At 42.9% G+C, this 26,518-nt stretch overlaps 1 protein-coding gene across 1 annotated transcript in view; it reads left to right on the forward strand.

The window, feature by feature from the left end:
- Nucleotides 1-26,518, forward strand: part of ALK (ALK receptor tyrosine kinase) — a 577,143-nt gene that overhangs the window by 138,589 nt on the left and 412,036 nt on the right. Inside the window, exon 2 of the mRNA XM_059660239.1 lies at nt 25,034-25,153. Coding sequence (XP_059516222.1) covers nt 25,034-25,153 — 120 coding nt within the window. The remainder of the gene's footprint in view (nt 1-25,033; nt 25,154-26,518) is intronic.

Consider the following 26,518-nt stretch of genomic DNA (forward strand, 5'->3'; position numbering starts at 1 on the left):
TCAGCCACCTGACATGTGAGTGAATGAGCCTTTGGTTGATTCCAGCCTCCAGCCTTCAAATCATCCAGTTGACTGAGCAGAATAGGGATAAGCTGCCCTGCCAAGCCCTGCCTACACTGCAGATTTGTGAGCAAAACAGATGTTGTCATTGTTTTAAACCCTAAATATCGGAGTGGTTTGTGACAGAGCAACAGATAGCTGGAAAAGCACATTTCCCTGTGTTGCCCCATCCTGTCCCCAACCCAGAGCCTCTCCCACTACCCTGGTCCCAAAGTAGCGGAGAAATTAGGAAGGACAGTGTACTGCAGTGGGATCTTGCTTTTTCCACCAACATGCTGCAAAGTTTTGGGCAAGTATTTCTCCTCCGCGGGCCGCAGGTCCCTCCAGTGTAGTGACTTTGGATTAGATACTCAGAAACTTGCTAATCCCATGGTCATGTAGGAAACCCATATAGAAATAGGCAAGCCCTGACCGGTTTGGCTCAGTGGATAGAGCGTCCACCTGTGGACCGAAGGGTCCCAGGTTCGATTCCGGTCAAGGGCATGTACCTTGGTTGCGGGCACATCCCCAGTAGGGAGTGTGCAGGAGGCAGCTGATCGATGTTTCTCTCTCATCGATGTTTCTAACTCTCTATCCCTCTCCCTTCCTCTCTGTAAAAAAACCAATAAAATATATTAAAAAAAAAAGAAATAGGCAAAATGCTAGCTTTTGGTATTTTGGGGTTGCAAGTCTAAGTTTTACATGCTTTAATATAGAAACTCACTGTTCTCTGAGAGCTTTCTTTGTGAATTTTCAACTAGAGAAAACAGACTAAGCATTTCTGATCTGTGAAGGAGATTTTGTATGTCTGGAGATGTCCGTGTGAACCAGGAAATGGGCTTGGTTGGAGCCTCATAGGCTTGTCCTGATCCCATTGTCTAGTAATTCTCATGGAGTTCTCATTAGAACCTGGGCCCTGCAGAGGCCTGCCATCCGGGGGGCCCATTTCACACCTGCAAATTCTCTGAAAGTTTAAACAAAAACTAGCTAACTGAGTTTTAAGCCCCCATCTGTTGAGGGGTTCTGACAGATGGTCTCTAAAGGGTGCTGTGTGTTTTATCATTTCACTTTCCTCTGAAGAAGGATTTAAAATCAATTTAGGGGTCATGTTCAGACTTTGTCAAACTACAGGCTCCACGTCAAACAAGAATCAGTCCTCAGGGGCTCTCTAACGACAAAGGGAACGGGATCTGGGCTGTTCTGAGTATCCGTGTTCTCTCCCCCTCCTTTGCCAAGGGGCTGGCTTTCTTTTGAAGTCTGTTGCCTCCTTCATTTATTCTTTAATTTCAAACCATTGACATGAGTCTGTTCTATCTTGCGTATGTGATCTAGGCTTCTGTGATGAGCAAAAGCTAGCCTGAAAGGGCTGCTTTGAGAACCAGATCACCATGCCAAACGTCACTCCTCTAAATGGAACAGAAGAAACTCTTCAAATTAAAGGACACTTCTGGGCAAGCTTTGGAGGGCGGGGAGGGATGATTGTAGAGGCTTTAGAGATCTCAGCTAGTTTATGGGATATCAATCTTGAAAAATGGGTTGGTTGGTTTGTTTTTCTCCCCCTGCTTCCCCCCATGGATAGGCAGATCATGAAACTCAATGTCAGAAAGAATTACTACTAAGAGCCCAGCAAGAGCACAAGTTGTTTTCCTTGGTCCGATTAAGGCTGCTGAGATTGGATTATATCCCTGTGCTATTGGGTTTTCTCTCCTCCTACTGCCTAGAGCTTGGCCATTATTGTGATGTTGGCAGAGGTGCTGCCTAAGTGCAAGAAATGCTTGGTGTTATCCTGAAGGATGGCCAGCGTAGGGAGGGCTCTGTTCATCAGCTGGGCTTGGCAGTTGTCAGCCTGCTGGGGGCTGCAGCTGTGTGTAGAGCTGGCTGTTCTGGGACACTCCATCTGTCGTAGAGCAAAGGGAAGGGAGGGAATATGCAGTTTTGCTCACCTGGCTAGAATGAGAGAGAAGGTCAGATTTGACATACCAGCATCTCTTGCCTGGGGGTCCCTGGTCCTGACCTGTGGTTGTTGGCTTCTGCTGGTTGGAGCACTAGGTTAAGGGATCAGTATCCAGCCTTGGATTGCTAGCTGGGTGAAGGATCTAAGATACGGACATAAGGGATGTAGGTAAAATCAGAGCCAGGAAGGACCTTGGCAACCAGTTATTCTAGCCTCTCTATATTACAAAGGCAGAGTCTGAGACTTACATCCAGGAAGTGATTTGCCCACAGTCTGTCACAGGCTAGACCTCCGGTCTCTTCTCTCAACCCGTCCCAGGTCTCAGTTCAGGTTGCAGCCTGTCAACGCAGGCCCTTGAACATAGGGGTGACCAGAGGAGCGGTTAGCATCATGAACCCATACCTGCTATGAGAAAAGCAGTTTAGAGTGTTTTCCCTATGGTTATTTGTCACCAGGGACACCCTAGTGTTAAAGACGGCACCTTACATAACAAACCTGGCCCTGCAGTCTCCTCCAGCAACAGGGCCGTGGGCAAAAATAACCTCCCTGCCCAGTTCATCCACAGCCACGCAGGCCCTGCCATGTGGTCAGGTGTCTTCAAGCCCCAGGAAACCCTGTGGAAGTGAAGCTGCTGGTGTGGAAGGGGCCAGTATACTCACTGAGGCAGATTTCGTTGCAAAAGTTTTTAGACTTTTTTTTTCATGGCTGAGGAAACCTTCTGAGCCCCGGCACTCTGAGTAAGTGGTTCTCCTCCCAACCCCACCGCCTCCTGCAAACCACTCTTGGGCCCAGTCAAGGAACTGTCAGGCCTTGCCAGCTGGAGTCTTTGGTGGCTAAGTAGGAGCCCTGCAGCTTGACTTTTATAAGATTTTTATAAGATAGAAGCCAGAGAGGCTTTTGTCTTGAAAGAATCACCATGAATGAATCTAATTCTAAGAGAGGGGTAGAGCTGGATCTCTGTGAGCTCCCAATGACTAGGTGAATGTCACAGGAGGAGGCATGAGCTGATTAGCTTTGAAAACCAAGCAGGTTCACATGAAGGCAGATCTGAATGGATCTGACCTCTTTTTCAGATTTTTTTTTTATGAAGATTGATTGGCTTCAGTATGCTGCTTATAGAAATGTTTAAAAATCACATATACTTATGTTAGTGTGATTTTTGTATCTTATTTGACATTTAATATTGATAGTTTTCATTACCATTTAGAACGTAATACTTTCTTTCATTTTTAGAAATGTTTGTTTCTTCTTTTTTTTTAATCCTCACCTGATGATATTTTCCATTGATTTTTAGAGAGAGTGGAAGACAGAAGGAAAGACAGAGAAAAATATCTATGTGAGAGAAACACATCCATTGGTTGCCTCCTGAACAAGCCCCCACCAGGGCCAGAGAGGATCCTGCAACCAAGGTATATGCCCTTGATCAGAATCAAACCCGGGACCCTTCAGTCCACAGGCTGACACTCTATCCACTGAGCCAAACCAGCTAGGGCTAGAAATGTTTGTTTCAATAGCCCTTGAAGTAGGTAAGGTACTATCATTGTCTAAAGACAAGAAAACAATCTTTTTGTCAATCTGATTATCATTCTGTCTATGTGTCCATCTGTCTGATTGTCCATTTGTCTGTCTTTCCCCCCTGTATCTTTCTGACTGTCCTCTGTCTGTCTGTAACTGTCCCTCACTTCCCCTCCCTCTTTCTGACTGTCTTCTTCCCACTCTTTCTGACTACCTTTGTTATTGAATTTCCTGCTCTGTGGAAAGGATTATTCTTTGTTAATTCATTGAGCTGATAGAACTCCTTTGTACCAGCCTGGAGCTTAATGGCCAAGGGAACTGGCACCGCAGAATTGAGGACAGAAAACTTCTCAATGTCATCAAAACGTGAGACTCGAAACACCCGTCTCTGACCTCACATCAAAATGCAGTAGAAGTTCTGCTAAAATAGGGAATGAATATGAATGGTGTAGGCACTCAATAAATGTTTGCTGAATTGAATGCAATAAAAATGATAAAAGAGACATTACAAATGCGTTTTTTAAAACTTCATTACATGTACTGGGAGATGTTTTTGACATTTTATCTACATTCCTAGTTACATCTCTAGCACCAGGCACATATGATGATAGAAGTCCTTGCACTGCTATGTTGTCAATCAACTGGCCTCCGTCAAAACCCATGCTGGCCTCCAATAATTTGATTCTAATGAGGGAAGGGGAGACTCATATTAAAGCAGGCATTGGTATATGCTTGGCATTTACGATACGCATCTCATAAAATCTTTTAATATTCACACAAGGCAGACTTTTCATCCCCATTAAATTTTTTAACATGAAAAAAATTGAGACTTGAATATGTTCATTAATCTGCCTCAATCACATACCTAATAAGTAGTCAAATAGAAATGTAAATTCAGGTTTATCAAACTTTACAAATATGTAACCATATTTTTCCCACACTTTTCTTTGCTCCCTTGAAATCATGTCATAAAAATTATTTTTTTTGCTATGTTTGGATATAGAAAATGCCCTTCTATATTCTAACTTAGAAACATTTCATTTTGAGTCTCATGAAATTTTAAGCATAAGGCTTTAAATAAGGCAAATGGCTTATGGTGTTCTTACCATTTTTTTAGCTTTAATTAATTCATTTTCAATAGAGGATAACTGAGTTCAATAGCCCCTGTTTGATCATTTCAGCTTTTCATCTGACACCTTTTCTTCATGTTGATAAGTCCTAAATCATGCCTCGAAATTTTCTTGGTCTTTAAAACATGGACAACCTACTCTACATGATCAGGGATTGATACACAAACTGCTTATGATGACCCTATAACTCTGGAATGACAACAAACAGTAGATGACTGTGCAAGTTAACGAATTTGCTCAGTGGGCTCATAAGCTAAATTATGCTGTCAGGATATAAACATGGAAGCCTATTTTATGATAAAAAGTAATGATACATAGATTTGAGCATGATTCTTCTGCAAAAAGAACGTGTACATTTGTAATGTGTCATTTATTTTTCAACAAAATCCATTTGGTTGTTCTTTTTCTATTGACACAGGCTCCTAGCTCCAGGCCAGGGCCACTGTATGTGAAACTCCATTTTGTGTCTGCAGCATCCAAGCACTTGGGTAGTAGTTGATGAATAAATAAATGGGTTTAATGTAATATGACTCCTCCCTGACCTGAGGCACTTTAAAAGCTACTGCCAAAGCCATCTTTCTATTTTGCTGTTGCTGGTGATCTCTTAGCCTCTCAATTCCTCCCATGCCAACATCTGGGTTTCAGGGCTCTCCGTAAGCCCTCCAGGAATGCACTTTTGCCCTTGTCCCCTCTTGTGCCTGTCTTTCTCTTTCCCACTTTAGCTTACTCTCCTCTGGACCTATCTCTTCCTCCTGGGTCTCATTCCAACTCCAACCATCGCCCACCCTTGTAGACAAGACTGTGCTGTTCTGGGGAACTAGCCAGAATGTTTCCCAGTGGTAGGTGCTCAGGGAGGATTATATAAAAGGAAACAGACACTAAGTTGGGAAGGATGGTAGAGGTAATGCCTCTCAGTAGATTCTTCTTTTCTGGGCAAACCTTGCTCATGACAGATGTCCCTGCCACCTGCTGCTTTGCTCTGGACTCCTGGTTTGTCAGTTCTTTTCCTAAAATAATGCCAAGAACTGAATGCAATATTATCTATGTGCTTTGCCCATTGCAGAGCCCAAGGGAGTCACTGCTGCCCATAGTCTGGAGGTTTGCTGTTAGTGGTGTCACTTAAGATTGGAGTTAATGTCTTTTTAGCAGCCATGCTGCATTGATGCTATTGCTATATAAGAGCTTAGGGCAGTCAAACATCCAGACTTGAGTTTTTGGGTTTTTCTTCTTCTTTTTTTACATGAAATGTTGTAAAATCAGCACCTACTGCAACATCCCATTCTAGAGTTATGTAGGAGATATTTTTACATTTAAAAAAGAAATTCACATTTAACAGAGCATTGTGAAAAAAATATACATAAGCTACCCATAATTACATCATGCAAAGATATCTACCACTAACATTTTAAGGTATAGCTTTCCAAGCTGTATTATATGTATTTATCTCTAGCTATTTACCACTTTTATATTTTTTTAACCAAATTAGGGCCACATTGTTTGCAGTGTTTTATAGTCTGCTTTTTTATTGAACATATTATGAAAATACTAGAGGCCCAGTGCATGACATTTGTGCACTGGGGGGAGGGCATTCCTCAGCCCAGCCTGTGCCCTCTCGCAGTCTGGAACCCCTTGGGGAATGTCCAACTGCTGCGGGCAGGGAGCAGGCCTAAGCTGGCAGTTGGACATCCCCAAGGGGTCTTTAGTGTTGCCATGGAGGTGAGAGAGGCTCCCGCCACCGCCGCTGCACTCACCAGCCATGAGCCTGGCTTGTGGCTGAGCAGTGCTCCACCTGGGGGAGTGCACTGACCACCGGGGGCAGCTCCTGTGTTGAGCGTCTGCCCCCTGCTGGTCAGTGCGTGTCAGAGCGATAGGTTGTTCCACCATTCAGTCAATTTGCATATTAGGGTTTTATTATATAGGATAGCTTCATCAATAAGTAAGTTGCTGCAGCATCCTTTGACTGGACAGTATTGTATTTTAAGTATATACACCCACAGTGTTTCAACCTTTCATCCATTCTTATGGAACTGTTTCTAATCTTTGGGTATTATCGGGGAGCATCATTGAGGCTAAGCCTTTGTGCACATCCATAGTTATTTGGGGTGTTTCTTGAATCGGTAAATCAATGGATAAGTCATTTTAAGACTTTTGATACATAAACAATTGATATTTTGGAAACTTTAAGGAGTATTGCATTTTATCTGAATTGGGCTTAGATAATTTCAAATTTTGACTCTTTTTCTGTTGCATCAGTTATTACTACAAATTTGATAAGGCATTCTTCCATTTCTTGTCATTGATTTTTTTTTTTAATTAAACAAGATAAGGTCACTCGTTCTGCAAATATTTACCAGTGAATACTGAAAAAGGCACTGCTAGGTTCTGGGATTAGAAATTCAAGAGCACATAAGCCTTAATCTTGGTCCTCTTTTATTAATACAAGAAGCATTGTTCCATTAATAAACAGTTTGAGACATTTTATATTAAACTTGCTCCCTTCCTTAATGCCCTAAATATAAGTTACTTTGTCAAATTTTAAAATGCATTGTCAAAATGGAAATAAGGGCAATTCAGCATGAGCATGACTTTTTATTTTCTATCCTGGATATTCTTTTTTTTTTTTTAAAGGCAAATGTTTACTGTAGTAAATAAGAAAAATTCAGAAAAGTATAAAGAAGAAAATAAATGACCAAACCATTCAAAGACAATTACTGTTAATTGTATATTTTCTTCCAGGCATTTTCTTTGTATATTTTTTACATAGCTGAGATCATATATATGCAGTTTTCCAAGCATAAAAGGTAAATATTTCCTCATGTTATGAAAAACTCTTTGAAAACATTATCTCTAATGGCTTCATAATATCCCATCATGGAAATGAATTAAAAAATGTAGAGTTTGATGATTAATAGTGAAAACTCTGAGGTAAGGTTGCATGGACCCTGGTCCTGATACTGCCAATGGGTAGGTCAGCTTGTGATCTCAGACCAATTACTCAACCTTTCTATGGCTCAGTTTTTTTTATATGCAAAATAGAATATTTATAATCTCTATCTTTAATGTTTCTATAAGGAATACATGAGACAATTCAAGTAAAGCTTAAACCAGGACTTGGCACATAATTATTCTAACTACTGCTAGATATTTAAGTTGTTTCAAATTGAGATAGCATTTCCTACTATAAAATTACTGAAGAATACAATTGTTAACAAACATTTTTATTACTTCAGAATATTTTTAGGGTAGAATCAAAGTTTTAAGATTCTGCATATTGTCAAAATTGTTTATATGCATTTATCTACAGGACAGTGCACTTTGTTTTCTCTGTAAGGAGATAGTTATGCCCAAATCAGAATCACCTGTGGGACTTTGCAATTCTCCTCTCATCCTCTCCCCACCATCCTCCCTCCCCCAGATGACAAGTGAGAATCAAAATCTCCAGAGCATTTGAGACTTATCTTCTTAATGTCTTCATATGCAAATTGAGGATATCACTATGTGTTTCCTAGAGTTGTGATAAATAAATAAACAAAATGAATGAATGTGTATAGGGCTTTATACATACTAAGCACTCATTGTTAGTCCATATTTCATTATTATTACAAATAATTAACTAGAAACGCATATATTTATTTACTTTATTACCCCTCATCAGTTTTGGGAGTAATTATTTTAAAATTTGTTTTAAATTGTTTAAGTTATTAAATACTAGATGCCCGGTGCATACAATTTGTGCACTGGAGGGGGTTCCTCAGCCCAGCCTGCGCCCTCTCTCAGTCCAGGACCCCTCGGTCCTTACCACCCTCCTGCTCACTGCTCCTTACTGTTCGGCTTGCTGCTCCTTAGCACTGTCATGGAGGCAGGAGAGGCTCCTGCTACCGCTGCTGCACTTGCCAGCCATGGGCCTGGCTTCTGGCTGAGTGGCACTCTCCCTGTGGGAGCTCACTGACCACCAGGGGTCAGCTCCTATGTTGAGCATCTGCCCCCTGGTGGTTGGTGCTCATCATAGTGACCAGTTGTTCTGTTGTTCAGTCAATTTGCATATTAGACTTTTATTATATAGGATTATTTTGAAATATTTTCTAAATCCATAAGAAAAAGTAGTATTTCAGTGTTTTAATTTGTTTTCCTTTGGTTACTGTTGGATTTGAGCTTTTCTCAAAAATTAATTAGTCTTTTGTATTTTTGTATGTATGTGTCAGAAAAAGTGAGGTTGAGAGAGAGAGAGAGGAATATCAGGATCTATTTATTTTAGAAGGGTCTTGATTTTGTACTTCTTTTACTTTTTATTTTGGTGGAATATGTGGGTGTGGGAGTGTATTGCTCTTTTGATAGTAAGGATATTATCCTTCATCTGACCATGTCTAAACCTATTGAACTGGTTTTGTCTCTCTATGATCAGTATATATTTCTAAAGATTTCTAAGCCATCTGGTTAATTACACATTTTAGAATTTTACCAGAGACTATTGTTAAACTTCTAAGTCTATGGTCCCTGAACTCCATTTTATTTTCCCATTTAAAAAATCTGAAAACAATAGTCAGTTTTCTATCTCTGGCACAACTTAAAATCTTCATGATTGCTCAGAGCTTCCATAAGAACCTGATGGAGATTTTCTGCAGCCCTTTTTGCTTGGACCTGAATGTGGGCAAGCAGAATAACTATAAAGAGCACAGAGAGGAAAACTGCACATGTCTACAAATGTGGACAGTGAGGAAAGCATGGATAGGACTTCTGGGGTGTATGCTAACAAGTATTGCCTCCCCCAACTCTGCCCAGTTCAGGGTCTGGATACTCAGTACAATCGCAGTGAATTTTAATATACCTGGAAAAATACCTTTTTATCTGGTTATATTCCTCTAACTTTCATCTTCTGATTACAGCAATTTCTCAATAGTGGCAAATTTAATAGTCACATTTTCTATTATTTACAAATGACTCCAAATTGCATGATATGCAATAAATTGTCATTTTACTGAGATAAGAATTTGAAGGTCTCACACTATTAGGCTGGGTGTGGTCACAAGTCACTTAGTGAGTGATTGCTGTTTTATGCTTACTGTGGCAATGCATTTTAAGAAGGTAATGATAAGTTATTCAAGGATGTAGGGATTCTAGAAGTCTCTGGATATATCTGCACAAAAAAAAAAGGGTTTACCCTGTGTGCATGGCCCAGGGAAAAATGATATCTCTCCTTCCCACCCTGTGCTAATCTTTTGTCAAATTTGAGCAATTAGCAGGGACATGACTTCACCTTCCTACAGCACCTTTCCAGATGCACAGTTGTTAGCGATACAAGTAGTATTATCTAATTAGCCTGTGCTTCATTTACCTGCTCCAAATATTTTCAGTGCTTATTTCTGGCTGCTTCTCTTGAGCTGGATTGACATAGGGCACATTATCCTGATGAGATGGAAACCTGTGGTGTGCATTTGGAGATACTCGGGGAACCCAGGAAATATTTCATTTCCATCCAGAGGTTTAATGTTGTGTAGATGCTGCCTGAGTGTAACTTACTCATATTGACTATAATCTTTTATTCAGCAGGCTACAAAGCTTAGTTTCTCATCCACCTGGAGTAGTGGCCATCATGCCCAGTGCTGCCCAGAATCTCCAATGACAGCAAGACCTGGGAAGTCCTGGGAGATAGAGTGTCACTTGCAGACAGAGTCCATTATCTTGGAAGCCACTCCTGGAATCACTGTCGAAAGCAATTTCTCAGAGATAATGCTCAAACCTTAGAAGGCTCTTCCTGCCACTATGATTGAAGGGACAAGGGAGGAAGCCAAGCCATCTTGGTCGGCAAATGTCATCAGTCATGATGAGCCACTAATCTTGATGAGACTTCTGATAAGACGCTGGTATGATGAAAGATGAGGCAGTGGATGGCAGTTAACTCAGTCATTTGTAATCATTACTTTTGGGCCATTCAGTACCCATCCTTTGAAATTATTTTGTGCATTTCTCAGAGTAGAGAAAGGAGCCGAATTTTACCCTTTTTCTTTGGTGAAGCAGCCCAGCAGTTATAAAGGCTTGAGGGGAATGTCCTAGGGCCCCATCACATCCAACTTCAAGACCCTTACCCAAATCACCTGCATTGTGTGGGTGATGACAAAGTGTTGGACACACCTGCTCTTTTCCTAACTGCCCACGGAGTAAGCCCAGAATTCTTTTATGGCTAGCATCTGTATTGCTGTCTCAGATGTTCCCAGGGCAAGATGCAGAGTAGATGGCACTCTCTGTGGCTTCTTGCATGTGACTGTGGTCCAGAGCTTCCTTCCCCAGCAGTGTGCATTGGTGTTGCATGTGCTACAGATGGCCACGAGGTGTGTAGAAGAGATACCAATCTGGTGAACCCTCAGAACTCTGGGAGGCTGGATTGGACCAGGAGTGGCTGAAGCGCTGGGTCCATTTGCTTCTAACTATGGGCAGCTTCTTCTATTTACCCCAGTGGGCCATACAAATATTAGCATTTTCTCTGTGTGTCATGATATAAAAAAAGGTTAGGAAGCTCTGACTTAACCTCTTTGGTTTTCATTTTCTTTCTCTGGAAGTTGGGCTTTTATTGTTTTATTTTTTTTTAATGTATTAATTTGTTTTGCTGCAAAAATCTTTATTGTTTCCATTTGGTCCAAGCATGGGAGAGGGCTCCATGGTTGTTAAAAGCATGGTAGAGGGCTTCATGGTTGCAAAAGCCAGACAGCAGGGGTTGTAGAGGGACCTCTCAAAGGCCTCTGGGCTCCAAAGGCTCCTAGTCGTGCTTGAGAGTGAACCTGTTGAAGAGATACTCGCCCAGCCCAGCCTGGGGGCTGGCCAGCATTCAGAGGTGAGTCAGGTATCGCCTGTCTTCCTGATGAGTTTTAACTCCTCACCCAGGAAGTGGTTCTCCAGGAAGTCACAGAGATGAGGGCCTGTAGGTAGAACCAGGGCATGCAGATTCACAAGGGCCTGGTTCAGGTTCCTCTCCAAGGCCATGGCAGCTTTCCTGGTGTCCTGAGTTTTGCCCACTCATCTTGGGGAGGCTTCAGCGCATCCTGGAGTGAATGCAGCCACCGCACTGATTTTGCATATTTAAGAGACGCTCAGCGCCCTCACTCTTGTGCTTCTTCTCTGCCAACTCTCGAAAGAAGCAGCCTACACCCTCCAGAGCCACATTGTCTGGGTGGAAATAGAAGCCTAGACAGAGGTAGGTGTGGGAGGCCCACAAATGCAGGTTGGCTTAGCGATTGACAACAGCCTCCACCTCAGTGGAATAATTCTGATGAGTTTGGGGGCTCATGGTTGTTTGGCAATAAGGAGTTAAGGTAAAAAACTGGTGTTGGCTGGTCTTGGAGGCTGAGGATGGCTGAGGTGGTTCCCAAGGTGATGACTGGAAAATAAATTGGAAGATGATTGGAGACTGGAAGAAGGGGTGTTCCTGGGTCTTTTGAAGCAAGCGACAGATCAGGGGGACACCCAGATCTGTCTGAACTGTAAGTTGGGCTTTTAAAAAATTATCCCACAAGACCATTGTGAGGATCAAATACTTGAATGCATATGGGTGGGCTTTAAGAGCTGCTGCACATTTATCAGATGGTATCACTGGCCACAAAGAGAGAGGACTCTGTCTCCAGTTTTCCCTCGTTGGCTGTCCCTTTGAAAGTGGGATGGAATTCCACTCTAAAAATCTTTCTCAAGTCTTGAAACCAATATACTGCATCTCTCATTAAAGTTCAAGCATTGACATAATACATTTTCTATAGTTTTGGGTTCTTGTGACTTCCTTTAAGGAATCTACCAAGGAGAAGTTCCTTGCCTCCCTGTCCAGTGGTGCTGAGGATACACAGCTGTGTATCTGCCTCCCCTGGTCTCTCTGCATTTAGGTCCCAAGTCCACCCAGGCTCAGGCCTCCCTTCCTGCTATTGACCAGCCTTTGCTCCCTCTTAGCCTGTGTTGCTTTGGAATGAAAGTTTCCACAGTTTTAGCATCTGTGCTCTAGGCCAGGGGTGGGCAAACTTTTTGACTCAAGGGCCACAATGGGTTCTTAAACTGGACCGGAGGGCCGGAACAAAAGCATGGATGGAGTGTTTGTGTGAACTAATATAAATTCAAAGTAAACATCATTACGGGTACGGTAAAAGGGTACGGTCTTTTTTTTTTTTTTAGTTTTATTCATTTCAAACGGGCGGATCCGGTCCGCGGGCCGTAGTTTGCCCATGGCTGCTCTAGGGTATGAGCTGGCTGGTGTTGACCCCAAGTACTTCCAAAGAATGACTTCACCTCTCTCTGCTCAGTCTTCAGACAGAAATGTCATGGGTTGAGAGGAACTCCCTTCTGCCCTCTCTTTACCAGTCCTTAAGCCAAATTCTACCTTGACAAGTGTGTGAAAACCAAGTCACAAAACAATCTATAATAATAAAAGCATAATATGCTAATTAGACTGGATGTCCTTCCAGATAACCTTCCAGAAAAAGCCAGGGCTGAGAGGGAAGCCTGGGTCCTGGGTGCCAGTGGGAAGCTGGTGCTGGCAGCCGGGGGAAGGAAGGCCTACTCCTGCATGAATTTTGTGCATCGGGCCTCTAGTATAAAATAGAATGTTTAATACTTGTTTTGTGGATGCTGGAGGTATGGGTCATATTTGATTTTTTCTTTAGACCTTCCTGGACTTTTTCTGGTTTTCTTTAGTGAAGCTGAGAGTGTATTAAATTATATTTCTAAAAGATGCACTCAAGATGTGCTTCATGAAGGCAAATAACAGCTCCGACATTCCTTCATACTTACTGGCGCAAAATTACTGCCTCTGCTTTCTGAGCCAGGTGGTTTGGAGGGTGGAAGTCAGGAGAGAGGGAGAGGAGGCAGCGTGTGGGCCATTGAATTTCCTCTTTTCAGACATTGTTCTGGCAGCTAATTCCAGGGTGCTCATCTGTATGGTGGCAGCATGACTTTCGTGTTTTCCCCAAGGTGTTTTATGGTCTTTATATAATGGTACTTTGAGTAACTTTCCCTTGTAACTTCTAAGTAGGGAAAAATACCAGATGCTTGCTTTCTTTCTCTGCACTTTCCTTTCTTCTTTGTTTCTGCCCATTCCTTATCTCTTCTTTCAACTTCCTCCCTCTTCTTTTCTCTCTTTCCCAGCTGCTTCCTTTCATCTCTTCACCTACTATTTAAAGCAAAACAAAACCTGGCAATGAGAAAGAAAGGATTTGGTATGTTAGCCGGGGCCATGGTGAGGAGAATGCAAATATAGATTGATCATTAGGAGCTAGGTGGCTATAAGAGTGGTTCCAGGGGCAATTTTATCCCTTTACTTTTCCAGAAGGTAATTCAGGTTTCAGATTGGTAACAACTGGCATATCTTCATTTAACTTCACCCTTAAGGTTAGGGGAGGATTGCCTGAGAAATCGATGCTTAAATTGGGGTCCTAAAGTGGATGAATAGCGTTAACTAGTTAAAGAGTGGGATGGGGGCCTGAGAGGTCATTTGTCCTCAGTGAGGAGAACGCTGCAGATACCTGTGATCTGACCTGCCTTTCTGCTGCATGTAATTCAGTGTCTTTGGGCTTGAATAGACCCTTACCCTCTCTGTTTTCCCACCCCATCTAAATCTTTAACTAGTTAATTCTACTCATCTAACTTTAGGACCCCAGCTCAAGCACCAATTTCTCAGGCAACCCTCCCCTGGCCTTAAGGATGAAGTCAAGTCCCTCTTTAATACATTCTCATAGGGCTGTGTATCTTTCCTTTACAACACATGCCAACATTGAGACTTACAAGTATTTGTGAGGTGGTTGGATTGCTGCTCCACCACACTTTAAGCTCCTCACCCTTTAAGCTCTAAGAGGGCAATGTTTAATTCTGCTCACTAATGCATCCTAACTGCCAAGGGAAGAGCTTGGCACATAGGAGAGACTCAATAAATATTTATCAAATGAATTAATTACTCTTAGCTCCATACCTTTTGGCTACAGGACCTTAGGCAAGTTACTTAACCTCTCCGAGCCTTAGGTCCCTCAATGGAAATGGGGATAATAATCCCCCATTCAGAAAACTGTGAGATTTACACAGACAATGGTTGTAAAGCACCTCGTATTGTGCCTGCATACAAATAGGCACACACATGAAGTCATGCTTTTTTTTTTCTTATTTTCTTTTTCATCCCTGAGTATTTCAGAGTAGCAGTTTAAAGAGCAAAAATTCATGGACCCCTATTTCCTTCCCCTCCTCCCTTCTTTATTCCCCTCTTCCTTGGTTGGGTGAGGCACAGAATGAAGGGTCAGAAGACCAGATTCTTGATTTTCCATTAATGAGATGACCTTGGCTAAAGCACTAGTCCTTGCTGTGTTTCAGCTTCCTCATATATGTGGTGGCAAGACATAAATAAATGGTCTTTACAGTCGTTCCCAACTCTCTCACCCTGGGTCTCTGCATAGGGGTCAAGGGTAACACTGACCACTGATATTCACAGTCCAAGATGAAAGGAAGCAAAGGGGAAATGCAGCACCAGAACCAGGAGAAGAAAATTAGGCTGTTGGCCTATCTATTTTTAATCCAAGCTGAGTTTATTTTAGTAAGACAGGTGAAGAATGTTTTAAAATGCATCATTATGACAATGCCCTTTGGTAGCAGCACAAGGATTTCTGTGTATCTTTCTTCAAAAGAGCCTGAGGGCTTTGTACATACTGTCTCATTAATTCTCAGAGTGTCTCTACAGTTGGACGGGGAAGTAGATGAGTTCTGTTTTATATGCAGAGAAACAAAGCTTCCAAAAGGTTAAGTAGCTTACCCAAGGTTGCACAGTAACATCACTGTTCCCAGGAACCCAGGCCTCTCTAGCCAGTACACCAGCCTGTGAGAGCGTTCCGCTTCCAGGCTCTGGAAATGTGCCCACCCATGGGTGAGGTCTTTATTTTGAGCAATGTGATATTTAAAGTGTGGTTTCCTGGAGGACAGTCTCTTTTTCCTGAAATGAGAGGGATGACAAGTAGATAAAGAGGGATTGGGGGGAAAAAAGAGGGATTGAAAAGGCTAGAAGTTAGTAGAATATTTTTCCCCTCTTCCTCCTTCCATCCCAAACACCCTTACCCTGGACCAGCTAGGACCCCATCAAGGGCCTGGTTGCCATGGAAACAGTGCTAGCTGAGCTTGAGGCTCTGGAGAGCCAGCCGCGTTGACTAAAGGTGTGTGATTCTAAGTCACCTTCCTGGCTGACCTGAAGGGATTCTGTCATTCTCACTTAGAATGTTGCAGGCATCTGCAACCTGATCAATCTTTCTGCTGTATTTCACTCAGGGTAGCTGTTCTCCAGAGCAGTCAACATCATCTCTAAGAGGTCTGTGTTGGAGAGTGGCATTCCTGGTCAGTCCACTTATCAAGCATCCTCGGTTGTATGTCCTATCCTGGTTCTCACTCTCTGTGACCTAGGGTAGGGCTGTTGTGCTTTCTGAGCCTCAGTCTTCTTGTTTAGCAAAGGGGTTAACTAACAGGATGGTTATGGGGATGATGAGAGGGAATGGTTCCGAAAGGCATCAGTGAGTCATAAATCGTGATGAATGTGTTTAATAGTTAGTGCCCATTCTCCTGCGCTCACCAAGTCTTGTGAAAATGGGCCATGACCTTCCCTTGGGTCACCCTGGTAACTGTCTCTTCCCAACTTGACACATCAAGTAAAGAAAAGAGCCAGGTGTTTCTGGACAGTTTGTAGCTTCCTGTCTAATTTACCCAGAAACTACAGGCACTCGCTTGCTCTGAAAGAGAAAAGTCTTTCATTGATGGACTTGGTTTTCCAGGCTGTCAGGTCTTTGTGTCACTTGCAGTATATTAATTATTTAGTGCCCAGTAAAGCTTTCTGAGATCACAAGATGAAAGGCCTCGTGGCAGTTCAAAGTCTTCCTTTTGATTATTATTCTAGTCAACATATTTTGTGAAGAGAAAATAGGCTTGATCATCATAATGGAGTAAATTTCTTAAAGAGTAGAGTACAAGCAAGCCACAAAAATGGGCTCAAAACAGATAGTCATGTTGCCCTGCTAAGGGAAGTACTCAGGCGTGTGTGTGTGTGCGTGTGTGTGTGTGTGTGTGTGTGTGTGTGTGTGTGCGTGCGTGTGTGTGTAGGTGTAGAAACAGGCCACCTGGAGAGTGATAGCCTCTTAATTGTCTCTTGGATTAGTACTAGTACAGATGTCAGTCTTCCTTTGCTACCACCCGAGAGAGTCCACGTTGGCTAAGTAGGAAGGACCAGTGAGTAAGAACACTTGGAACAGGGGTTCCAGAGCAAGAGAAGACATTACAGGGCTCACAGGCCATTCAGGAGCCCTTGCTTGGGAAAGTGAGGTCATCTCTAGGTAAGTAAAAATGTAGCAACTTGGGACCTAAATTCTGAAGGGGTAGCATAAAATGGCACATTGCCTTTATTATCTGGTAGCCTGTGTAGACATGATCAGGAGATGCCTCTGATAGGACCCTGACCTTGACCGTGGGAAGCATATTCTACATGAGACTAAACAACAGCTCCCATGGAGAGTTTTTTCCCCTCTTTTTCTCTAAATATGTGAGCTTGAGATTTGTAAGTGAAATTAATATACTATTATACTCCATTGTCAGGATCAGCATGTTTGATAAATGGCCTATCTGCCACTGCACTATGTGATAATAAGCAGTGGTGGTTAAGGAGGTTAGGTAGGTCCAGTTCAAGTTTTAGTTTGGCCCACACTGAGTCCCAGTTCAACTGCTTTCATGGGGCTTCAGCTCAGGGAAGATGGGAAACTTTGGAGAAGGTGGGATTTGGATTGGGCCTTTAAGAAAGGGTAGGACGTAGGATAGCAGCGGGTAGGAAAGGACATTTTAGGCAGAGATCAGCTTGGCCAAAAGTTTGGAGACTTGTGAGTAATTGAAACCATAGAATGTGGAAGGATCCTGAGTGGGAAATAAGGCCAAATAAGTAAGTAGTGGTCAAAATGTGAAGGCTTCAAATTTCAGCTATTTCTACAGTAACCGCTTTGTCCCTTTTTCGTGTGGGTCTGGTATACCTTGCAGGTAACCCACTTCCCAAGGGCAGGGGCCGACATAACAACTTCTTTGTGTCTCCCTCAATAGCCCTTAATGCTGTGCCTGGGGAAGGAGTGCTGCTTTTATTGACTGGCAGATGTGATTCACCACTGAATGAACTCAGTAGTTACATGCAGTTCCTTTTGGGGTGGTAGAGAGGCAAGAAACTTGTTCAAATGAAACCGTACAAGAGAGTATTATAGCAGATAATAATTTTTGCTTCAAGAATTGAGCTACCAGAATAATGCGAACCTTCCCTGGCAGTGTGGGAGTGGGGCTTAGAGAAAGGTGAAGTGCGGTGGGGGCTGTTTAGCTCCCTGCAGATGCCACCCCTGACACTAATAGCTCCTCTCTGAATGAGCCAGCTGGAGGAGAAGTGAAAGCAAACTGGAGAACTGACGATGCGTGACCTGGAGAGGACTTGAGTGAACGCTAGGTCAGCCTTCTCGTGTTCCAGGCCTAGAGAAGGTGTGGGAGGTCTGTGTTTAGGACAAAGGCCACATCTGCTAACTTTCCACTTTAACCTTCAACATCACTGCTGACTCTAGTCGTCATAGAAATGCACTGAGAAGGTTTCTTTGGCTGAGCAGGGATGGGCTAACCATAGTGGATACTGAAACCAGTTCTCTAGGGCTGCCCGTCCCACTCTGTGCCCAGCCTTGCAGTGCCTGCTCACCACCACCATTTGACCCATTAAGCTTTGCTTTGTGTGACACAAAATCATTGTACAGGAATGCATTATTATGCATGTTTTCAAATGCAGGGGAAAACCAGCAGGCTGTCACTGATTGTTTCATTGTTGGGAGGAAAATAAATAATTAAAATGTGTGTACAAGGCAAGGCAGGAGCAGTTCCAAAGAGTGTTTAGAAGAGAGGCATTTTTACATTTTATTGATGTAGGTTTGTAAAACATGATTACTGCGGAACCTAGGGCATTCATGTAAATAACCACCACGCACACATAGCTCTTTATTATTTATGCCAACACATGTGTGATATTTTCACTAGAGTATGTACACTGGCTTAGGAATAAACAGACACAGAGTGGGAATTAGAGATATGGCCAACTGGCTGAAACTGGGATAGCAGAGATCATGGACAGTTGGCAGAGCTAATAATTAAAGCAGTGAGTAATAGAGTGGCAGCTCTTTGGGAACACTTTAGGTTTCTGGACATTGCATTCAAGATCCAAAATAAAGGAGAGGAACCAAGACTCCCATTCATCATGGCATGGGATGACTGATATTTAGAGAGTGCATCTTGCACACATTCTCATCTGGCCCTTCCAAAACCCTGAGAGTTGGTAGAGGGTACATTATTCTTGTCCTTACCATCTTGTTCAGAGCACCGTGGTTCCACAGAGTATGTGATTAGCCTACAGCTAACAGTTTTCTCAAGGGCTCTGGTTTCATTCATTTGACAAATATTTATTGAGTGTCTACTATGTGCCAAGCATGGGGATGTAGCAGTGACTAGTGCGGGAGATACACATTAAATAAATTAATATAAATGTAAGAAACAATCAATGCAGGGGAAGGGGATAAAGAATAGTTTGTGGGGAGAGACATTTTTCTACAGGATGATAAAGAGCTGTTTCTGAGGAGGTGGCACTTGGGCAGAGACCTGGGTGGAGAGAGGGGATGACCACCTGCGCCTGGGGAGAGGAGCTCGCCAGGCTGCCAGCATTACCAGGGGAGTGTGCTTGGTGAATATGAGGCACAACAAGGATGTCTGTGGGGCTAGAGCTCCGTGAACAAGGGAAAAACGGTTGGATGTGAGGTCAGAGAACCAGGGGTTCTGTCATGTGGGGCCTTCAAGGAGTAGACAATGGCAAGAAACGTGAAAGCGATTTCAGGGCCAAAGTGTCAATCTAACTGCTGTGTGGAGAATACCCTCGAGGTGAGCAATAGTCGAAACAGGGAGACCAGCTTGGAACTGACAGCAGTGGTTAGGATGAAAGGTAATGTGGGAGAGATGAGAAGGAGAACATTCAGGTAAAGGTTGTGGAAGAATTGATGTGGAGTGTGTGAAAAAGAAAGATGTCAAGGATTCCTCTTTGGTTTTGCACCCAAGCAATTACATTCTGAAATGGGGAACACCTGGGGTTCCGGTGGAGTGACATTAAGCATTTATTTTGCATATGTTAAGTCTGAGATACTCATTAGGCAATACGATGAATATTTCAAACTGGCAGTTGGATATACCAGTATATTATGTTGTTCAGGGGAGAAGTTGGGCGTAGAGATATAAATTTGGTAGGGCTAGTATATAGATGCGATTTAAATCTGTGAAACTAGATGAGATCATTTTGAGCGTAAGTTTAGATGGAGAAGAGAAAAGGCCCAAGCTTCCCAACTTTTAATAATTGTCAAATAAAATAGAGGGCCACACCCCAAAATCATTCTCTCTCTCTCTCTCTCTCTCTCTCTCTCTCTCTCTCACACACACACACACACACACACACACACACACACACACACAAATCCAAACCAAAGCTGAGCTTATTTACATGTCATGCAAGGAGAAATTCACTGAGTATTTCTCTAAGAAAGAAAAGTCAGAGTTTTTAAACCTTAGGACCGTGGTCGGCAAACTGCGGCTCGAGAGCCACATGCGGCTCTTTGGCCCCTTGAGTGTGGCTCTTCCTAAGCCTTAGGAGTACCCTAATTAAGTTAATAACAGTGTACCTACTATATAGTTTAAGTTTAAAAAATTTGGCTCTCAAAAGAAATTTCAATCGTTGTACTGTTGATATTTGGCTCTGTTGACTAGTGAGTTTGCCGACCACTGCCTTAGGAAGAGGAGTGTAAGGTGGTTTGTGCTAATTCAGAAATGAAAATCAGCATTGTGGATGGGAGAGAACGAGTTCCCAAGTCTGTATGTGATTATTTAAAACAAGTCCCTTGTTCATTGAAGTCTAGGAAGGGTCGTATGTTCTGGGGTCACTTGGAATTCATGGCCTTTGATCTTTGTCAGCTGGTTGAAGCCACTGTAATGAAACAGTATTCAAACATGAAATCTAGACATGTGCTGCTGGAAACTGGAGAATTGTTGTACATGTTTCCCTCCATGTCCCGCGTGGTTCAGGGTTCAGGATCGGGAAGTGGAGCCGCACACAAATGAAAGAGAAAAGACAAGAGATAATTTGGGAATATTGGGGGGCCAGGCTGGTAAGTCCAACTCAAGAGGTAGGACTTCCACAGGTGCTCAGGCCCCGCCAACCTTTTATTGGTTTGGGATACACCCATAGCCCTTAGGCAGGCAATTTCCAGTAACTGGCAGACTAGCCCATCAGCAAGGATTTACATAATAATAAATGGGGAAGTTGCTTCAGCTACCATTGTCTGGACTAACAATGGGTGCACAGCCCTGACCTTTGCAAGGGCTTCAAGGATCACCAGCCTTCCGGCTTCCTTGTCCACACCTCTCTGCTAATGAAGACAATAGGCAGTTTCCCACAGAGAATGATCATTTTGTACAGCCTGGAAGATGGGGAGGATCTGGCAAAGGATAGTAAAGAGGACTTGCCACTGAAGTAGGAGGCAAGGAGTATGGCAACCAAGGACCATGTGCTCACCAAGATATGAGGAATCCAAGAAGCAGGGTTGGCAGGGTCCAGTGCAACTGAGAAGACTAGTAAGTTAAAGACTGAGACGTGTCCATTGTACCTGCAAATTTGGGGTGCTGGTGACCTTTACTTGGAGTAGTGGAGACAATTTTGATTTTATTGAGTTTAAGAGAAAATGGGAGGGAAGAAATGGAGACAGAGCATAGACAAATATTTGAAGAAAGAGCAGAGTAATGGGACAGTGACTGAAGGAGAGTGTGAAGGTCAAGGAAATTGGTATATATTTGCTGCAGATGAGATTGATGGTAGAGGGACAAAATTGATGTAGGAGAAAGGGGGAACTATTGTGAGAGCAGATTCCTTGAAAAGGGATGAGATTAGCACCCAAGTAAAGAGGCTGCCACTGCTAATGAGTATACACAGTACAGATTGGAGAGAAGGTAGCCCATAGAGGTACTGATACCTGCAAGCTGGGAGATCTGCTTTTTCTCAATGAAATAAGAAACAAGAATACTAGCTGAGAATGTGGAGAAACTGGGGGATTTGGAGGTTTGAGGGGTAAGAGAGAGTTGGAAGTGGCGGTGCTGGAGAGAGGGAGGGAAATTGAGCTTGTCAGGGAATGCAGTAGGATTCCCGGGCAGTCCTGAGGGTTCTCATGAGGTTTGTGGTTATGAATTTAAAATGAGACGTGTCAGCACTGTGGTGTACTTCTCCTCCCCTTCTGTTTCCCTCCCCTCCCACCACCACATTCAGCTGCTCAGGACAATTGTGAAGGAGGAAAGAGGCAAAGAAGTTGCATTGTTTGCAAGAGAATTGTTATAGTGATGAACCCTGGCATCTACTGGGGACATGAGAAAGTGGGGTGCTTTGAAAAAGAGTGGTATCAAGAAGCGGGGAGTTTCACTCTGCCTGCACACCCTGCGGTGCCTGGAAAGGGTTCAGGGGAAAAAGCACAAAAACCCTAAAACAGTGTTCATCTGTGGGCTCTCATTCGTGTCCACATTCCAAAGTGCATTTCTTTCCTTTTTCTCCTCAGGTGGTGTCCATGGTAGGTAGCCTCAACTGGGAGCCCGAAAGCTCTTGCTCCTACTTTCCCTTTCCTATCCGTTTTGCCCCTCTTCCCCAGCATCCACCATACACTCTTCTTGATCCAGTGGATCTTAATTCATACTTTCATCCCATACATCGGTTCTGGTCAGCCTAATTTCACTCTAAATTCCTCACATTTTCAGAGGAAGCGCCCCCCCCCCCCCCCCCCCCCCCCCCCCCCCCCCCCCCCCCCCCCCCCCCGGCCTTAAGTGGATTGCTACTCTTGGCATCGCTTTTCTCTGCAGGGGTGAGGGTGGGGAAGGGGAAGCAATGTGAAGGAAACAGGAGCCTCTTCCCTACGCTTGTTAAACACAGAAGTGCTTCCTTCTTGATGTTCTAAATTTATAAATATTCCATGAACTTTGACTAGAATTCACGTATGCCTTAGTGCTTTCAAAATTGGCAAATAACTTCATCTGTACTGGCTGCGTTTTCTTAGTCTTTTCCTTCTCAGGTGAGGAGGCCCAACCTTTTGGTTGATCTCTCTATTTGTACCCCCAGCCGCATGCAGTAAATCACTACCCACCTACCTCTGGAGATCATGTGAGCTCAGCCTGCTGGCAGAAATTCTAAAGTTTCCTGTAAGGGCGAGATAAAAATTTCTGCTTTCTCTCCAGTATTCAACTTTGAAGATGCCCAATAATTTATTGGGATTTTTTTTATACAAAATGCTTCAAGTTTATCTTTAAGGATGACCCACAGTGACGCCCATGGCTCTTGCTGGGCCATGATTCAGTCCTCAGAGCCCTTCCTTTTGAATGATTTTAGATTTTTTTTTTAAATCCGTGAATATATAACCTGGCCCTTGTCCATATTAAAAGTCATCTGTCATTCTGTGCCCACTCACAGATTCATAAGTGCTTCCTGAAGTCTAGCCCCATCTGCTTGGTGCTTCACATCCAGGAAGAAGTTAATACCATTCCCAAACTATATGTTTAAGAAAAATGACCTCACTTGGAAACCAGGAAATATAGCTAGGTTTGATCTTCCTGTTGCTTCAAAATTACTTAAAATTTGAGCTACACTGATGACTCAGGCACAGAAGTGCTAATTTTTATTCACATGAAGATCATTGTAGGGATTAGTTGCCAGAATCTTCTCAAAATCCTCACACTGTTGTCTTATTCTGGAGCATGTTCAGTGGTGATCTCTGACCTTAGCCATTGCCCTTTGCGGGTCCTGAATGGCCCTTTGGAGAGCTGTAGAACACCTTGCATAGTTTGTGGGGGTCCATGAAGGGTGGTGGAAATACTGTGTGTGATAGCATCAGACCAACCTGGTCTGTTGACTCTGGTCTCTTGCCTACTCACTGGGTGGCCACAGTCAGAATATTAAACTTCTCTCTACCTCAATTTCCCTGGCTGCAAAATGAGGAGCAATGATCGTACCTAACCACAAGGTTGTAAAAAGTTCATGTAATCAGACATTTAAAGCACTGGTCCATATGTGCTTAATTCATATTATTAAATCATTATATTATTAATGAAAGTCTAATAAATTCAAACCCGCCCCCACGTAGACCTATCTGGACTTGGGCCTCCCCTCTCTATAGACCCAACCCCTTTCAGTGCATTTCCTCTGGGCCATTTTATAGAAATGCTATAGAAAGATGTATCTGGGCAACACATTTATTTACTAAACAGAACTTATTCTCAAACCCCTTCTTTAACAGAAAAAGCCTTGCCTGTCATAAAACATTAGCAAATGGTGACTGAGTTGGGGATTTCAGGGAAGAACTGCATTAGAGCATGTAATGCCTGTTCATTTGATTTGTAAATGAATTTAATTTTTTAAAAGTCTAAGAAACTTAAACCTGTCCCCAAGTAGACATATATGGCCTCAGATGAGATTACTTTTCACCACACAAAACCCACTTGCTGTACTGTTACACAAAAAAAGAATAATATTGCTTTTGCTCTTTTTCTCTCAATCTTTTTTTCTCACATACAAATGAGCAACATTAATCTTTTGTGGCTTTCTGGACTCTTGGCTCTGAGAAAAACCCATGACCTAGTTGTTGTTTGTTTGTTTGTTTTTGTAATGTAATTGTCAAAAACTCATAACTTGAGTGCGATTTCAGATTTCTCATTGATAAGGCGATAACCCAAATAAGCAGCATTTAATGAAGTTACAAGTCTGAACAAAAGTATAGTAGAAGCATTATTTGGGTGAAATGAATCGAAGTTCTCTATAAAGTTGCACAAGTTCCTGGGATAGCTATTAGACCAAGCCATTAAGTGGCCTGGCTTCTAGTTCATCTCCCAGAAGTCTTTGGCAGGCCTTGGTCACAAGATTCAGACTTCTTAGGTTTGGCTGCCCTTGGTAGCAAGTGTGTGTTGAGGTCCTCAGGTTAATTCAATGTTCTAGCTCAGGGGTGGGCAAACTTTTTGACTCGAGGGCCACAATGGGTTCTTAAACTGGACCGGAAGGCCGGAACAAAAGCATGGATGGAGTGTTTGTGTGAACTAATATAAATTCAAAGTAAACATCATTACATAAGAGGGTATGGTCTTTTATTTCAATAGTTTTATTCATTTCAAACGGGCCGCCGTAGTTTGCCCACGGCTGTTCTAGTGGCTTGGTCTTTCTCTCCTTATTTTCCAATAGATGTCATGAAAGCTTCTTATAAACTTTCTTTTAAAAAGTGATATGAGTGACAGCTGAAAGACACATCCCAAACAGATGGATTATTATTCTCTCTGTTTTTATGTCCAGGTCACAGCTCCTTAGAGTCACCGACAAACCTGCCTTCTCCTGTTCCTGATTCTTTTGCATGGAATCTGACCTGGATAATGAAAGATTCCTTCCCTTTTCTGTCTCATCGCAGCCGATATGGTAAGTATATTTTTGATAGTTATTTGTGATGTACAATTTTCATCTCATAATTAAGGAAGCTGTGGATTTCAGTTTGTTCTCCATGGCTCTCCATGGGTCCCTCAACCCCCAAAACGCGAAGGAAGTCTCTCTGTGCCTTTAGTTTTCCATCAGCACTCAGGCCAGTCCTCTCCAGACTCAGGATGCATTTTGTATCCTGAAAGAAACTATGGGCTTTGTTGCTGTCATATCTTATGGCCCGCCCCCACCCCGATCCCCGCCCCAAGCCTTTATGGTATTCACAACATTCCCTTACCAGTAATTAGGTGTAATGCTTATTTGCATTTTGACTGTGATTTTTCAGATATAGGATTCTAACCCAGGACTGTTTCTAATAATAGAGATCTCTTGAGAAAAGATTGATATTATGAGGGTTGCAGGTCCTCTAGGGTCCTCAAGTGAATCCCTTACATTTGAGTGTCTCCTTGAAAGTGCCTAAACACATTTCTAGATGTGATTTCAGTCCATTTGATTCTGCAACAACCTCAGAGATAGAGGCCACATCCCATTCCATTTTAACACTTGTAGAAACTGGACTTAATAAGATCACACAGAATAGATCCTCTAACTACAAAACCAGAATTCTTTCCTTAGAGTCACTTTGTCTCCCAGGAACTACTCAGCCTGCTAGGTCCTGTTCTAGGAGCCCCCGGGGCCATATTTACCTGATGTAGGATTCCTTATTCTTTGTGTGCTCATCCTAACAGCTCATGGGAGCTGGGCCTCTGCAGAGGAAAGAGCAGCGTTGGAGGAGAGCTAATGTATTTCCAGGTGGATATTTTTTTTTCTTTCGAACTCCTCTAGAGTGGACCCCTTAAGGGCAGGCACTAAGTTGTGTTTGCTCCTCACTATGTCCCATCACATAGAAGACACTCATAAAAGTTGCACATGACAAATGAATGCAGAAGGCTTCCAGGGAGGGAATTCACGCATCAGGCCTGATTCAATGAAGCGTTTATGAACCCAGTACACACTGAGTTCTAGATCCCTTCTGGGCATATTTACCTGTTCCTGATCTCAGTCTCTGCCCTTGGGCCTGAGCTATTTCAAATGCACCTAACAGAGATCTTCCACCCACTGCTGTCTCTCATCTATAATGCAGTTAGTCTTGGTTAATATTAGCTGTACCTTTCATTTCAAACTTAAAAAAAATAAATGCATCAAAAACCCTAGGGCAGTTTATGGTTATACTCTGCTGGGAGGTTTCCTGCTAGTCCTAAGCCTCCCCAGTGGGAGAGGAAGATCAGTAGTTGTCAGGAGAGTCCAGATAAGAATTACTTGTTGATTTTATTTCCGTCAGACATTGAATGTCATCTTATAATAAGG

This window comes from Myotis daubentonii, chromosome 12, assembly GCF_963259705.1.
Source record: "Myotis daubentonii chromosome 12, mMyoDau2.1, whole genome shotgun sequence".
In the NCBI taxonomy this organism is placed as follows: Eukaryota; Metazoa; Chordata; class Mammalia; order Chiroptera; family Vespertilionidae; genus Myotis; species Myotis daubentonii.